The sequence below is a fragment of the Pleuronectes platessa genome, chromosome 1 (genome assembly GCF_947347685.1).
Source record: "Pleuronectes platessa chromosome 1, fPlePla1.1, whole genome shotgun sequence".
Lineage (NCBI taxonomy): Eukaryota > Metazoa > Chordata > Actinopteri > Pleuronectiformes > Pleuronectidae > Pleuronectes > Pleuronectes platessa.
The window spans coordinates 16,561,398-16,576,884 of NC_070626.1; the positions used below are offsets into that span (position 1 = coordinate 16,561,398).

Below are 15,487 nucleotides of genomic sequence, written 5' to 3' on the forward strand. Positions count from 1 at the left end.
GTTACTGTTAGCATCACAGACACTCACACTACAGAAGAGACTCGTTTTGATTTGCATTGTGAAGAGTTGGTTATAGTTATGTCTGTAGTTGTGTCTTCAGGGATTTTTCATTTTACAAAAAAAGATTCGTGTCACCTTATACTTAACTCCACTCCCTGATTTTAAGACACCTTCAGGAACTAAGTCGTACAAAAGCATCAGATTCGCCTGCCTTATCTTGATATTCATGCAAATTGAAAAAAGCACTTGTCTCCCAACTCGCTTCCAGATGCTTTAAATTATATCCATTACATAAAATCAGAAGTAAAAGTTGTTAAACACAAGTAGACATGAGCGACATGAGCGCAGGAAATAATGAGATACAAGCAGACACTTGTTGGCTCAGGTGGTAAAATATGGCATCCCTTCATCTTATGACCTACTGGATGGGGGGGGGGGGGGGGGGGTTGTTTTCCTGTCTTTTTTTTTGTCTTGTGTTACTAGAATTACAAACCTTTGGATATGCTCCGATATCTGGAAGCGATGACAGATTCCTGATTTAACTTTTCTTTAATAAGAAGACATTTAGACCATAAGGGTCAGATGACTGCACTTTAAATGTGTAATAATAGTAGTTTTCTGCAATCTTGTTTTATGTTTCATCTCTCAATTTTGATTTAAACAAGCAAAGGTTTGTCTCGGCCTGAACACACCGGATCCACTGTGGTTCCTGATACTCATCTATATACAGCACAAAAGCAGAACACTGGATTAAATACAAATAATGAGTGAAATTGATAAAGAGAACACAACTATCAACCAGTGGTCTTTATTATTTTTTTAACAGAATTAATGGAGCTTTTAGATGCTGTGGTTTCATAGTTTTGCTAATGTGCTCACTGTCACACTTGTGGCTTAATGGAAAACCTATTTCTATGGCAATTCACACCAGTGCAGAGAAAGACTGACACTGTAACTTGTTACTGATGTTAAATAATTTAACCGATGATCTTCTTCTTCTTTCTCAATCTGCAAACAGGTGGTGGTTTAGCAGTCGGAACAGTTCTTCTAATAGGTGAGTGTCGGACTTTTCATTTCAGATATTGTTCTATTTACAGGCCCCATGAAGTGGTTTCATTATTTCATATGATGCATTTCTTCCTAAAACAGAAAAAGAAGAATATAATATGAGGATGAATCTGTCTCAACTTATCATGTATCAACTATTGAGAGAAGGTCCCTGTTATTAGACACCACAGATTTACTATTTTGATGACTTTAGTTGTTAGATATTTTAATTACCCTTTCAAGTGAGAAGTGAGTTCAAGGAAATATGGGATTTGTTACAATAAGTAAATCACAGATTCGTGATTTTAGTGACAGTTTTTCTGTCAACACGAACTTCAGACAAAACAATGCTAGTTATGAACTGTATCAATAACGTTGACTAGAGACCTTTGACACATTATAGTCATCATAAGCTTCTCTACATTATTACATGAGTACTCAATACTCGTGGTTTGAGCCCAGCCCAACATGTGTTGAAAACTGTGACAACATACACAGTTAAGTCTTCCTGAACTACAGTTCACCTCGATGTCTTTACACTTCATGAGTAAGTTAAACGTGTATCTATCCTACTGCTTAAAGCCGTGTTCTGAATGAAGCCATCTGCAGCTACACATTTTTTATTTCCTCTAACTGGACCTAGAGATGGAAGTTTATGAACAACTGTTACAGCAGGTGTTTGTTTGGTAGTTGACAGTGAATCGGTTAGCTCAAAGACACTTGGTATGTTATATTGGATACTTTAATCCAGGAAGGTGCATATTGCTGCTCTTTAATGAAGCCCTATAGCCTTCAGCTATTTCAGAACTATTTGCAACTCTCTCAGTAAAAAAGTTACATTGATTTTAAATGACACTGCACCAAGCTATCACTGTGGCTATAACTTCAGCCGACAATTCATATATTCCTGTACAGCCAAAAATGAAATGTATTCTTAAAATCAAATTCAGTATCACTTTTGGTGCGCCTAATAACACCATCTATCTGTGCTCTGGCTCTTTGTGGTTTGCTATGGAAGATAAAGTAATGCCCCGAGGTCGCTAGTTAGAATCCCAGGTGTTCACACTTCCTCTGTGATCCTTAATTAATATGCTCATCTGCGGATGTGCTTTTGAACTTTTCTGAATTACATTCAAAGCAAGTGTGTTTTCTAGAGACATAAATGTCTCCCACTGTAGTGTTATTATTATTATTATCATTCATCATAGGCGAGGCTATATGCACTGGTAGACAGTAAGGTTAAGGTATCTTGTTTCCCCTTGAAGCTGTAATTTGTGTGTAGCCGAGGCCTATACCAACTGATGATATTGCTTTGCCCTTTAATTCATCCCCCCAATCGATGCAGGAGTCAGTGATTACACACTAATGCGTTCTTCCCTTCCATTTTGTGAATCAATGTACGGTTGGTTTCATCTGGTAATGAGAGACACAGTAAAGGTGAAATGCGTGTGTGCGCTCTCTTGTGTTTGTCTCTGAAATAGTGATGTGTGTGCGCACACAGTGTGCTGTCTGTGTCTGTTTTGTTATGTGGCTGGCTGGCTGGGTGGGTGGGTGGGATGGATGGGGGGGGTTTGGAGTGTGTGTTTGTTTGTGTTTGTTTCAGGCAGTCGTCTCCTACAGTCTGCCCCTTTAGCCGTGATGGCCTGTTTGTGAGACACAGACATAAAATTATCAGACTGGTCGTTGTCTGCTTTGAAGTGTCTTGAGCTGTCCATCCCGATTTGTCAACCACAGGGGGATCAGTCCAGTATGGCTTCTGTCTGAAGATCTCTCATCTGCTCTGTTATTGTAGGAACAAAGCTCCGCAGCTCTTATTATGTTCACCATGTACGCTTTCTTTCCATTAGGTCGTTTAAGAGAATGCTTTTTTCTTTCCCATACATATATTTATGATTTTTTTGCAGGATTACACAAAAACTACTCAACTGATTTCCATGAAATTGTGAAGGGGGGTGGGGCATGACCCAAGGAAGAGTGCCTTACATTTTTGGGTGGATCCAGGATTTTTTTGTTACTTTCTTTTACATTGTGAATGTTTAAAAGGTTGTTTATTTATTTATTTGACAATTTCAAAGATAATTCATTAATCTTGATGAAAAATAATAGACATGTTTAGGGGACTAAAATTTCAGATTTTCTGCCATTTCCTTCGGATCCAAATAGAAATCTGGATCTTGTGAATTCAAATTGGGTTTCATAAGGGGACTCTTGGGCCTTGGCAGAGGTATGAACTCTACTGAGTGCCGTTCTAGTTTATTTCTGTGTCAGGCTCATGTATTTGGCCCATCCCTTCTTGGAATTACAAGACACGCATAATTTACAAACACATACATCTTCCTCCAGTATTAGTACAGGGCGAAAAAGGGAGAACGAGAAAACACACGCACACAGAAAAGGGAACAAAAATCTAAAGAAATCAGAAAATGAAACAATAAAGAGCCTTTTTTCTCTTGTTGCAGGCTTTCTCCAGATATTTGGCTAATTTATGTTTCATAGGTAAATATCAAACTCAATATCGCACATGAACCAAAATGACAAAATCAATCTGTCATCTTACGAAACAGAGCATTGTGCAGTTCACAATAAGAGTAAAAAACCAAATGACACAAATTTTCGTGTTGTCCAGTTTTCACAGTCAAAGGTAAAACATTATATGCATCATAGTTGTCTGTACCATATTATTATCATTGTAAAAAAAAAAATTATCTTGGATTTAGTGCATCTATTGTCAGATTCTCTAAACAAACGTTGACCCTAAATTACAGAACAATGTGCAATGTCTTGTTAACCAGATTTCTAAATTAAGCAACTGATTCCATAACTGAGCTACAGTATCTTCCACTGGGTCTCATATGATAAACATGTTATACATGTGAGACCCAGATATATAGTAGGTACCACTAAAATTGCTTTAGATTTTGATGTTTTACAGCTTTGAGATGCACTTGTCTCCAAAACATTAGGAGTTAAAAGACAGTTTTAATGGTGATATAAGATGATAAAAATACGTGTATTAAAAATAGTTCCCTTTATTATTCCCCTGACAAACTAAATGTTAATCTGAACAACTATAGTTGGAATTTAAAAACATGTTTCAGGTCAGGTATAACAGCAAGAGATGCATTAGAACAACAAACAAGGTGCATATAAAAAAATGTTTGCATTGAACACCACAAAGGACACAGTGATATTCCTTGTTGTTCGAGGACTGCTGATAGAACTACTGAAGAAATTTCACAGAGTTTATTGCTAACAATATATTAATGATCAATAATAATAATAATAATATAGCACCATCACCATTTCAAATGTGCAACATAACCTTTGAATAATAAAGGCTTTAGATTGCTAACGAAGTTTTTAGTTCTTCAGTGAAAACTTCCCGTAATGCAGGTTTAATCAAAGACTTAAATAACAAAATAAGTAAATCAAATTAGTATTTCAAAATTATAACGAACAAAGTATGTGCAGTAAGAACATAACCATATGTAAGCGAATACAGTTTCAGATCTTGATAACATAAAATAACACAAAACAAGATGAGCAGAGGAGAGAAGGTTGACAACTCATTATGTTAAATGTAGACGTGGATCCCAGATGTTTGAGAGTCAGGAAGAAATATCAGCGTTTGTTAAACACATGCAAGTTGTTGACTGTGGATGGATGATATGGCCAGAGCACTCAGGCTGTTACAGTATCAACCAAATCACCACAGTTATTAAAGATTGCACAACTAACCATCAGGAATTTTAACAGTATAATATGAAATCATCAACCATTTCATCCCTAATTAAGGTATATTTGTCAGTTCACTAAATTTCCCATAATGCATCATAAAAACAGAAAACATTAGACTGTTGAAGCCATATAAGTGAAGTACAGAAAAGAATAAAGATGTTGTGATTAAAAACAAAGACCTTCTTTAGCATGAAGAACTGAGGATAACTTAGGTATAATACATTTATTTTCCCCATGTGAGAGGCGATATTAGACACCTAACAGAGTGACAGGTGCGTTGGTCAGAAAAAGTAATAATTTGATGAAATAACAATTTGTTTTGTTGTGAAGAGTCTCAAAAATCATAACACCATCAGCCTGAAATCGACAAACTGCTTGATAAAGAGGAACAGCTGTCACACTAGTTAAAGGCTTAGGATATATGATGAGCAGATACAGTATCAGGGGGTTGACAGATGCTGCCAATAGGCAATTAACCCAATAAGACCACCTTTTGTATTAGTGTTTATTTGAAGGGTTTCTTGACGTGATTGTTTGTTTACCTGCTGTACGGCCACTGAGCGGCTCTGTGGAAATAATAGTGCATCATAGACCAAAGAAGAAGGGGAGAAAAAAACACTCTGACCTAGATATTCTGTCTCCTCCCCCTGCAGCTTCAGCAGATATGATTCAGGAGTCTCCCACTTCTCTGTTTGAAGGCAAACTAAAACCGAGCCCCCCGCCCCCCCCCCCCCCTCCTTTTTCACAAACCTTATTCACAATAATAAACATGATGAAGAAAAAGAACGGGGAAAAAAAAGTTGTCCCGTGACTGTCCAGACTGACTGATCTACCTCAAAGATATGACCGTCCCCCACCCCCTGTTGCGCCTATACCCCGCAACACCTCCCACCCGCCTCCCCTTACCCCCCGCCTCAACAGCCTAATGACTCCTGGAGGTTCCATTTGTAAGGCTCCCATAGAAACACGACCACAATAGGCCCCATCTTGAGAGGGCCCATCTGGGAGTCTTTGTGGGGCCTGCTGAAAGCCACAAAGGCCTGCTGACCTAGAAACCCATCAATAAGAGAACAGGGAGCCCCACCGACAACAAATTGAAGAGCCATGGAATTTCCTGGGCCATCCTAGAGTCCGTAGGTGAGGACATAGATGGGGAACGTGGGAGGGCACAGGGGGAATTCTCCGGATATTCGAGGATGACACGTCAGGATGTCATTCCCAAGCTGTCAGCTGTATGCCCATTACCTTAAACTGTCACTGCTGCCATTGTCCCTGTGCCCACTGATCGTCATTGTGTGAAGAGGCCTATGAAATCTTTACAAAATGGTGATTGTGACAGGAAGCAGTAGTAGCTTGCTGGGAAGAGTTATGTGTTCGGGAAGGGTGGGGGGGTCATGGTGATGATACAGGATTTAGTGTGGAAGAGCTGGGTGGCTGCTTCGGGACAGTACAAGTCATCCCTGTAGATGTTACTTGTGTTAAAAGTCTTTCTTTAACCTACTTTGCTGATAGTAAACACACCTGATGTGATGGACACTAGAAACATATGAAAGGATGCCATTGTAATTCACACAAAAAGCAGCGATTTCAGTGAACCAGATGCCAGGAGGCGTTTTGAGGACAGGCACCATCATATCTTGCTTCTGCCTCCTCCTGTCGGTTGTCCTGCCAGCCAGGGTAGCACTCAGCGGGGGGGGGGGGGGTGCACAGGTGAATACTTAAGACAGTCGCCTACCTCTCACCTCTGATGCTGCCTGAGAAAATGACAGGCGAAGGTGGACGAGACTTCTGTTAAGACCCTAACAAGAAAGCTGAAGGTGTCGTGTCAATGTTGATTGTCAAATCACACAGAAACAACTTTGTTTCCGTGCCATGTCGATTGCCTCTTCATCTGTTCCCCTGGTAAAGGTAGCCCGAGTGGGGTCCTTACTCCAATTTGCAGTCAGCAGCTGTGATGTGATGGTGACCTACAGGATCTGTGGCATCTCAATGAGAAGAGATATAATGTTAGACCTGAGGTTGATGTATGTTCTCATCTGGTGGACGTTTCACCTACTTTTATCATTAAAGCCCTTCCTTAGGCCTTGCTGACAGTGTTAGAGTTCTGCATTGAGTGACAGTTTTAGTCCTATGTTTGTTTGAATTTTTCCATTCGCACTTAAATTCTGATTGTTGTCCTTTTCTTTGTTTTGCAGAAGAGGACCGATATGATAGCTACTCCCGTATGATCTTAAAATACTTCCTGGCAGAGGGAGTGGTGTGTCGACATGAACTTTTTGTGGCGGCAGCTCAGGATAACCCTGATGACATCTTACAGGTATGAGAGGAGGTGTCGTGTGATCTGTAAATTCTTCGGAAGGAGTTCTTTTTTAATGCAATGTGTGATTTCTGTCGAAGCCACAAGTCTCGACAAACCATCTGCAGACACTGAGACTGCCTCGATGTCTTCACTTCAGCCTCATCCCTACATATTTCCTGCTGTATTGTCAGAAGGAGATTTATTTTTTTACTTTAAGATCACTCTTTCGTCATCAGAAGATGGTAGCAATAATCATCTTTTAGAAGATTTACTTATGCAATTCACTTTGGATAAAAGCGTCAGCTAAATGAAATGTAATGTAATGTAAAGTAGTAATATGTGTTCATCAATATACACTATTCAGCCTGGGTCCCACTGATCAGACAATGATGCAGCAGATATTTTAGACACACAGTTTTCCTCAAGATGTATCAGGGTCAGTGAGGGTATCTCAAAGGTCGAGGGTGGTATGGTTGTCGCATTGTTGAAATGTTTCCCGGTGCATCACTGTGATGGGAGCTGTAACCCCAGAGTCTGACTGCTGCCCAGCATACAGGAGGAGGGCCCCTCTCCCACTGATTGATAGTGGGAGGGGTCACAGCCTCACCCCCTCTTTACATATCAAAGGCTTATTAAGAGACAGGGACTCCCAATGGGGATATATCACATCATTTAGTGTTTTCACAGCTACATTCACGGTATGCTAATCTTCAGATGCTATGGTTGGATTTAATGCATTACAATAACATGCACACTTAAGAAACCAGCTCACTACAGGAAGAATCAGGTTAAAGCAGGAAATTGGAAAGCATGGTCACATGCACTGCAACACCTCGGTTACTTAAAACCCACATTTCCTCGAGTCAGCTTGTCAATCAGACTTCCCACCCAACCCCACCCCCTTTCTGAAGAAAGATTGTTTTGTTGCTTTTGTGTTGCACACATGTAAAGTATTGGTACTGGTTACACGATGAAACTTCCACATTTAAAAGAAAAGAAAAACTGATGTAGTTCATCTTAATTTTCACTTTTTAGTTGGGAAATTATTAATTGTGATACAATAATACATGGCTTCAAGGATCATTTATCCCTCTGCGCTAATGTCAAAACAATAGGTTTCCTGTCGTAACTCTCTGTGATACATGTGCACTACTGTAAAAACCCCATGAGAAACCCAGTTAATTTCATTCATGGTCAATTTATTGTTATGTTTTTTAATTGAAAAAATAATCTTTATTTCTGTAGCACTTATCCAATCAAGGTTACAAAGTCATTTACAAAATATATGGGAATAGAATAACACATAACAAAACAAGACTCAACCAGTATATGTAAGATAAGTTTTTAACAAAAATAAATTAACTAAATCAAATCAAATCAGGCATTAAAAGATTTTCCTTTAACTTTGTTTGATTCTTTAAAGACAGTTGACAAAAAAATTCACTTCTATGTCCTGAATTAAGCTCTACTATCTTGCAACATTGTGGCCACTTGCACGGTGAAATTACACAAGAAGAAAAAAATTCCATTTACAATCGGTGTGTTTTAATTGAATTTGTTAACTGTATGTTTTTCAACAGGAACTCCCGGCTCCCATCTTGGATGATGTCGCTATCCACAAACCGGCAGAGCAGCCCAGGCTGTCTTGTGAACCTCAGGACAGTTTGGATGCCATGAAGATCGCTTGGCGTTACCAGAATCTTCCAAAAGTTCAGGTAATCAGGGGATCGAGTGGCTGATTCTGTTGTCTGTTAATTATAATAACAGCATTTTATAGGATACAGGTGGCATTGAGATCATGCTACTTTTACCAAAATTCAAACAAATTTCTCTGCTAATGATGGTATGAGAAAATAATAACGCTGGCTCTCTGGTCTTAGTGGTTTGGCAATTGTCTCCACCACTAAATCCATCAGCTTCTAAACTCCTTTGTCGAGTGAATAAGGCCTTAGCCTCTCCTTTCAGAGCTGTACCAGATTACTCACACTTAGCTGGCAATAGGTAGGCTTTTCACTGGTCCCCCAACTCTCATATACACACATACACACACGCCTGCACCCCTGCTTAGCCTGGGAAACAAGAGTACTTTGCAGTCTGTGCATTGACATGTCTGCTCGCTCAACCCTATGACCCAGACCTGCTCCTCTGTCTCTCCCCAAATCCCTGCCTTTCCCCCTGCTAGGGTCGGCATCCCTACACTCTTTCTTCCGCTTTGAGGAGAGGTGACCCTCCCCTTCTACTTCTCTACAGTCCCCCCCTCCCCACTTCGGTCTATAATCCATATCGCTATGTGGATTAACAGCACACAGTGTGTCCCTGGGGATCCTCTCCCTCTTTCTCTTTCCCTGGAAACTTCTTTATATCTGTGTCCTTTCCTCACCTCTCCCCCTTCCCCTGTAAAATCGTCTTTACAAACCACTAGTAAGCCCCACCAGAGGATTTGCATCTCAAATTCACCCCCAGAGTCAACGCTTACTTTCCCCTTATACACACCTCTCCTGGCACAGCACACTGTGTCGCTCTCCCGATGAAGACATCAGATCAAAGGTGAGGCCGTCAGGGCGGGGAAGGAACGCTAAGCGGGTTGCCGGGCTCACAAAGAGAAGATGAGCCCCTGACCCCCCTGCCCTGCTGACCCCCTCGTCCCGCCAGGAGAGGGACACACCGGGGGCCCTAATCCAGATTAGGAGTAGATTAAGGGCCCCTCTAACAATGGAATCCCTGGTTTTACTGAGAGAGAAGAGCTAAAACTCTCTCTTTCAGCTGCAGGAAAACATCCGCCTTCCCCTGCGTCCCTGACACGTTTGCTTTCACAGCCAGAAGTGGACATTTATGTGAAGAAATGATTAAGAGCGTGGTCATAGTGGTTATTTAACTTCTTTGCTGTAGGAATGTTGAGGACTGACCCATAAACAATGCAATTGCATTACCATAGTGTTGTGGAGCACCCTCATTTAACTTGTTAGAAACACAAATAAGATTATTTTTCTCATGAATTACCTTATTGTTGTCTGAAATTAGTTAAATGGACACCATTTTTTTTTAAAGAAGAGAAAAAGCTGCCTGTAGTATCAGATTTAAGTTTAAATGCTTTTTAATTGAAGGGCTTTAGTGTACATATTTTTTACCAGGAGTGTGACTTGTTTACATCCCCAGTGTGCCCTGGCGTCTTCGTCCCGGTTCGGCCACTACTATGACGTCTCCAAGACGATGGAGCCAGAAATTCGCCAGGCAGCCAAGTGCCACCGCTTCTACCTTCCAGAACATCCCGCCCAGTCATCAGGCACACACAGGTAAGACGACAAGACATCATCCACGGAACGCACGGAAACCAATGAGACACCATCCGCAGAACACAGGCGCACAAACACGACATCGTCCACAAAACAGTTACACAAATAAGACACCATCTGCAGGACACAGGTAAGCAAACATGGCATTGTTCACAGAATAAACAGCTAAACCAACAATGCAGACAGACAACATACTCCAAAGAGCACATGCTATGGAAGCTCTGCAACCAGCATTTGCATTAGAGAGAGAGAAGAAACTCCTGACTGAGCTCTCCCCAGTATCTTTTAGCCTTTTTTACACCACAATTAGAACGTATGTGCACATTATTTATCCAATATAAATTAACCTGCTAAAAAGCAACTGACTTTTTAACATTGTCAGCACACAAATATAATTTTTTCCCTCTTTTTTTTGTATCTCACATTCAACATCATGAATATACGGGAAGATGGGGTTAGCAAGTAGCAGAAAGCATCACGTAGGCCAGTGACTGTAGTGGAGAGCTCTAAGTTTGTCAGTTCACCCACAGGTCTTGAGTGCGTTCACACTCACTTAGAACTGTCCACTTGTGATCGGGTCAACAGAGACGGATGTTAGTAGCAGGTCTGAACAGGGCCATATTCACAGTGGTTACTTTTCTCCCAACACTCCGAACTTAAATGTGCGTTATTGCATTGTGCCAAAAAAGGGTTGAATATTCTCACGTCCACCCCGGTGTCATCACAGTGCCGATTGGAGCTGAAGGCGATAAATACCTGTGATTATTGCAGAGTCACTTAAAGAAGGATTGACTGCCGATCATAACGCTGGGAAAAAAAAAATGTTGGGTAGTTTTTTTTTTTCCTGTGGGAAATAGGTTATTTTGAGCCCCTTGTCTGAGAGTCACACTTAAGACTTTAATAATTAGTTGGAATGAAACTAATGGATATTCCCATCATTTATTTTATTTTTAGCTTTTCCTATTTAACTGCTATGTCCATAAAATCTTACATTTTTTAAATATTGCCCAGCACATGAGAACCAAGAGCCCAGGTTACATTATCTTTGTTGAATAAATTTATTGTGTTTTGAAAAAACAAATACGCATATTGCAAAAGCTGAAAACCAGTCTATGTGGGTCTTTTTTTGCTTTAAAATTACTTAAATCATTGAACTATTGTTTTCTACATTTGTCAACTAATTTAGCAATTTATTGTTTGATTTTAAATTATCTGTGCATTTGTCACCTGTAGCTGCAAAAAGAACGAAAATTATTTTAGATTTTGTATCAATAGTTAATGAGTTTCTTCAAAATATGCAAATGTTGTATATGAAATTACCAGATCTTTTCATTCACTCACTTTTCCTTTTTTTAGTACTGTTTTCAAGTCCACATGAAAGCTTAAAGGATGTGTTGTTTCAACATATTCACTTGGGACAACAACAAACTAGCTTTTTTACACATTTATTTGAGATACAAAATCACTTATTGATTTAACCTATTAAAATGATACAAATCAGTTAAAGCTATCCTGGTCTACACTCTATTTTGAATATTTGGCCTCGAGTCATTTACAATTCAAGGTTGTGTGTGTCTATTTAAATAAGGCCCTTGTTTGCTCAGCGTCTGTTTGATTTCTCCTGCGTTGAGTGTACTTAGGGTTCAGAGGTCATGTAGGCTCTTTACTCAGAGAGTACCGCTGAAGACACAAGGGCACGAGAAGGCACACTCACACACACGCTGAGCAAATACAGCAATCTGGAGCGCAGAGGATGCAGTGGAGGCTTTATAGAATCCCTCTTCCTTTACTTCGGCAAACAAAGACTGTTTAATGGAGCGCCCATGCAAACACATTAGAAGATTCGGTTTAAAATATACACTTTTGCAAATGTGGACAATGAAGTTTGCAATTTATGCTAATTGAAGGGAGCTAATAAAATAATTTAACATCTTCTCGCGTGATGGCAGCAATATTTTGTGGCAGTCTCGTGAATGAGAGTTTCGCAGTGGTACTGTTGTCTCGTGTCTGAATGGGTTATAGATCTCATAGACATTTTGACAGCAGGAATCTACACCTGCACTGCACCATTGTGCCCCCAGCCCCGCCCCATAACTCTGACACACACTTGCGCGCACTCACACACATACACACACACACTATGCACATTATACACACTTGTACCACGCATACTCCTAAGCAGGTTACTCCCCCTTGCACGTGTCCACAGCCCCATGTTGATACCCTAGCTGTTAAATTGCTCCGTTTCACTTGAAGGCATAATTGGCACAAATTGCTCTCTAGGTGATACAGATCCTGTTGTTTAAGACCAAGCATGCCCTCCGCTCCTCCTTTCTCCCCTCGCTGAAAGAGGAACACTGAGATAAAGAAGCTTCCCCGCATACGATCCTAATTAGGTGACGCACTAGCCCCTGTAGTTAAGCACCTAGACCTTTTTGGTACCTGAATGAGGGGTGCTCAGTGGGGGCAGCCAAAGACACAATGCTGTCCTACACAATGGCTGCCAACCAGAGGCAACCTCCCGCTCAACTGCACGTCAAACCATCCTAGCCCCCTACCTCAGAGCAGGGGCATGGGCAGAGGGGCCAAGGAGGGTAGGCTCCCCTCTTTCACCAAACCAGCTCTATCATTAGGCCCAGCAGGGTCAGAAGGCACCATTGTTGGGCTGAATAACTGAAATGGAGTACATGGATATACTTGGTGCAAGTGTAATCAACACGAGTGTGTATTGCTGGTCTTTATGCAGGGCTATTGGTGTGTGACCAATCCATGTGTATCAGCTTCTGTTGCCCGCAGGTTGAATTGACAACTGACACAGCAGCCCACTGTGACTCACTACAGAGTGGTCATTGGTGGGGCGTTCCTAAGCGATGAGTCCTGTGTAAAAATATGGGGCTAACATCCCTATTGGCCATCCTACAGGTACATGGTGGGCTCAGCAGCCATCCATCCCTTCGCTGTTGCTTATGGTTGCGCGGAGGATGCTATATGTCCCTTGTCAGTGGTGCACATCTTACCCCTGATTAAACACCAAAATGCTGTTCCCTGTTAATTTTTGATATCAGCCCATTAACCCCACACCCCCAGCCATTTACTTATCATTTGTTGTGGGTATGTTTGTGCATCTCATCGGTTTGTCTGTCTGTCTGTTGGTCTGTCTCGGCACAATCAGATCCTCGGGGAGCTGACGGAGAACCAGTCATGTTGTAATTTAATCAACCAAATAAATTAATTGGATCTCTTGATATGGATCATCTGTCTGCTTCAGTGGCTCCAGAAAAGCACAGTCAGGAGGACCACGCTGTAGTCATGGAAGATTAAGCCGCTGCGCTGATGGACTTGGCCCAGTTTTATCAAAATGGTTTCATTTACGTTTTACACCCCGTCAGTAACCCTATTTTTGTGTTCTCTTTCTTTTGTCTCCTCCACGGTGTCCACTCGTTCCTCTGTCCTGTTCTCTCTCCAGTCCCATGCTTCAGTCCTACACGGCGTTGTTGAGATCACTTCAGGAGGTCATACACAGGGAGGGCTTTGATGTGGCAGCCCCCATGGTAAGAATCACGACTGATTTTCCTCTTAATGATTTTCCTTTTGCCTGAATTCACAAAACAACTAAATTTGTATATGTTTATTTAAAATGTTGTTATCTATCATTAATTACTAGGGATGCACCGATATGGAAATTCTTGGCCGATACCGATATTTAAAATAACAATCTGGCCGATAGCCGATACCGATACCTATATTTGTTTATTTTCTTTTTGTTGTTATTCATTCACCCTTTTGTGCCAGAAAAATAATTAAATCATTATTAAAAAAGCACTATTCATCACTCTTATCTTTTAATGAGCACAAATTGAATCAGATTTATGAAACAATCTCTGATTTAACTAAACTTTATTTAACAGAGACATATTAGGCCCATTTTACCGCAAGTTGAAATGGTTCCTTGGGATCTTAATGAAATGTCTGTAACATATTTTGGTCAAAATACCACAAGGATAATTTAAAACAGCACCTTTTTACCCTGTCTAAAACAGCCCTGTTAAAGTATCATTATAGAGAACGCTCTTCTCATTGATTTACGGTAGCAGTATTGCCCGTTTATTAGATGTGTTACGGCTTCTGTGTGTATAACGTATGTTGTCAATTCCCTTGTTACCTGTGCATGAGACGGATGAATAGAGCCGGTGCACATGAGAATAAAGTACTTAAATAGACGCTACGCTCATACTTTTTACACCAAGTTACACTGCGTGAGTCAAGATAACTTAACAAGCCCTCCTCAGTTTTACCTGTTTTGAGGGTCGGGCAGAAATCACATCGCGTCAACACCCACCGTGGCCCTTCGCGATGCTTGTTTTAATTAAACAGTCGGATTCCCCTGGTCCGCACCAGTTCTCAGTCAGCTGCTAGGCGCCAGCCGGAGGGTTCCCCCAGCGGTCGCCGTAGCTGAGGTGATCCGCGAGAAGGGCCCGACACGCGTCCAGAGTGGCCGCCGCTGACCGCGTACCCGGTCCCCTCCAACGGCCCGCCTTCCGCGCCGGCGCCGTGAGGTGCCACCGGATGAGGACCTCCCGGTGCCGCACACTGAGCCTCCGGCGGCACGGAGAGGAGGGCGACGGAGCGACTGCTCCCCCAGCCGCGGCACGTGCCCAGCGGTTTTACCACAAATATGAACATCGGCCAATGATATCGGTGAAAGTCAAGTTTATTACCGATAAGCCGATATCAGTAAACAAGGCGAATATCGGCCGCTACCGATGTTCGGCCGATAAATCGGTGCATCCCTATTAATTACTGTTAAACATTTTAAGGAAACCAATAAAATCTTAGTAGAGCTCGAGTAAAACGCACACCTCCACCAAGAACAACAAACACATTCTCTTTCCATTAAGATCTATGTATTGTGTCTTTAAAAGATTCACAAAAATATCATTCAATATGCAATCTGCTGAGATGTTAAAGAAAGTGAAAGAAGTTTCTCTATCCCCCCTGATCCAGACCCACAGCAACATTTAATGGGTTTTCCTTGACCAATACCACATCCTTCCACCTACTTCTGTGGTAATCTGTCCAGTAGTTTTTGAGTAATCTTTCTAAATAACCA

At 41.3% G+C, this 15,487-nt stretch overlaps 1 protein-coding gene across 1 annotated transcript in view; it reads left to right on the forward strand.

Moving 5' to 3' along the window:
* The window catches only part of elp4 (elongator acetyltransferase complex subunit 4), a 54,408-nt gene that overhangs the window by 390 nt on the left and 38,531 nt on the right, over positions 1–15,487 (forward strand). The window contains exons 2-6 of the mRNA XM_053427128.1: positions 1,019–1,054; positions 6,981–7,102; positions 8,665–8,799; positions 10,241–10,377; positions 13,844–13,928. Of these exons, the coding sequence (XP_053283103.1) occupies positions 1,019–1,054; positions 6,981–7,102; positions 8,665–8,799; positions 10,241–10,377; positions 13,844–13,928 (515 nt within the window). The remainder of the gene's footprint in view (positions 1–1,018; positions 1,055–6,980; positions 7,103–8,664; positions 8,800–10,240; positions 10,378–13,843; positions 13,929–15,487) is intronic.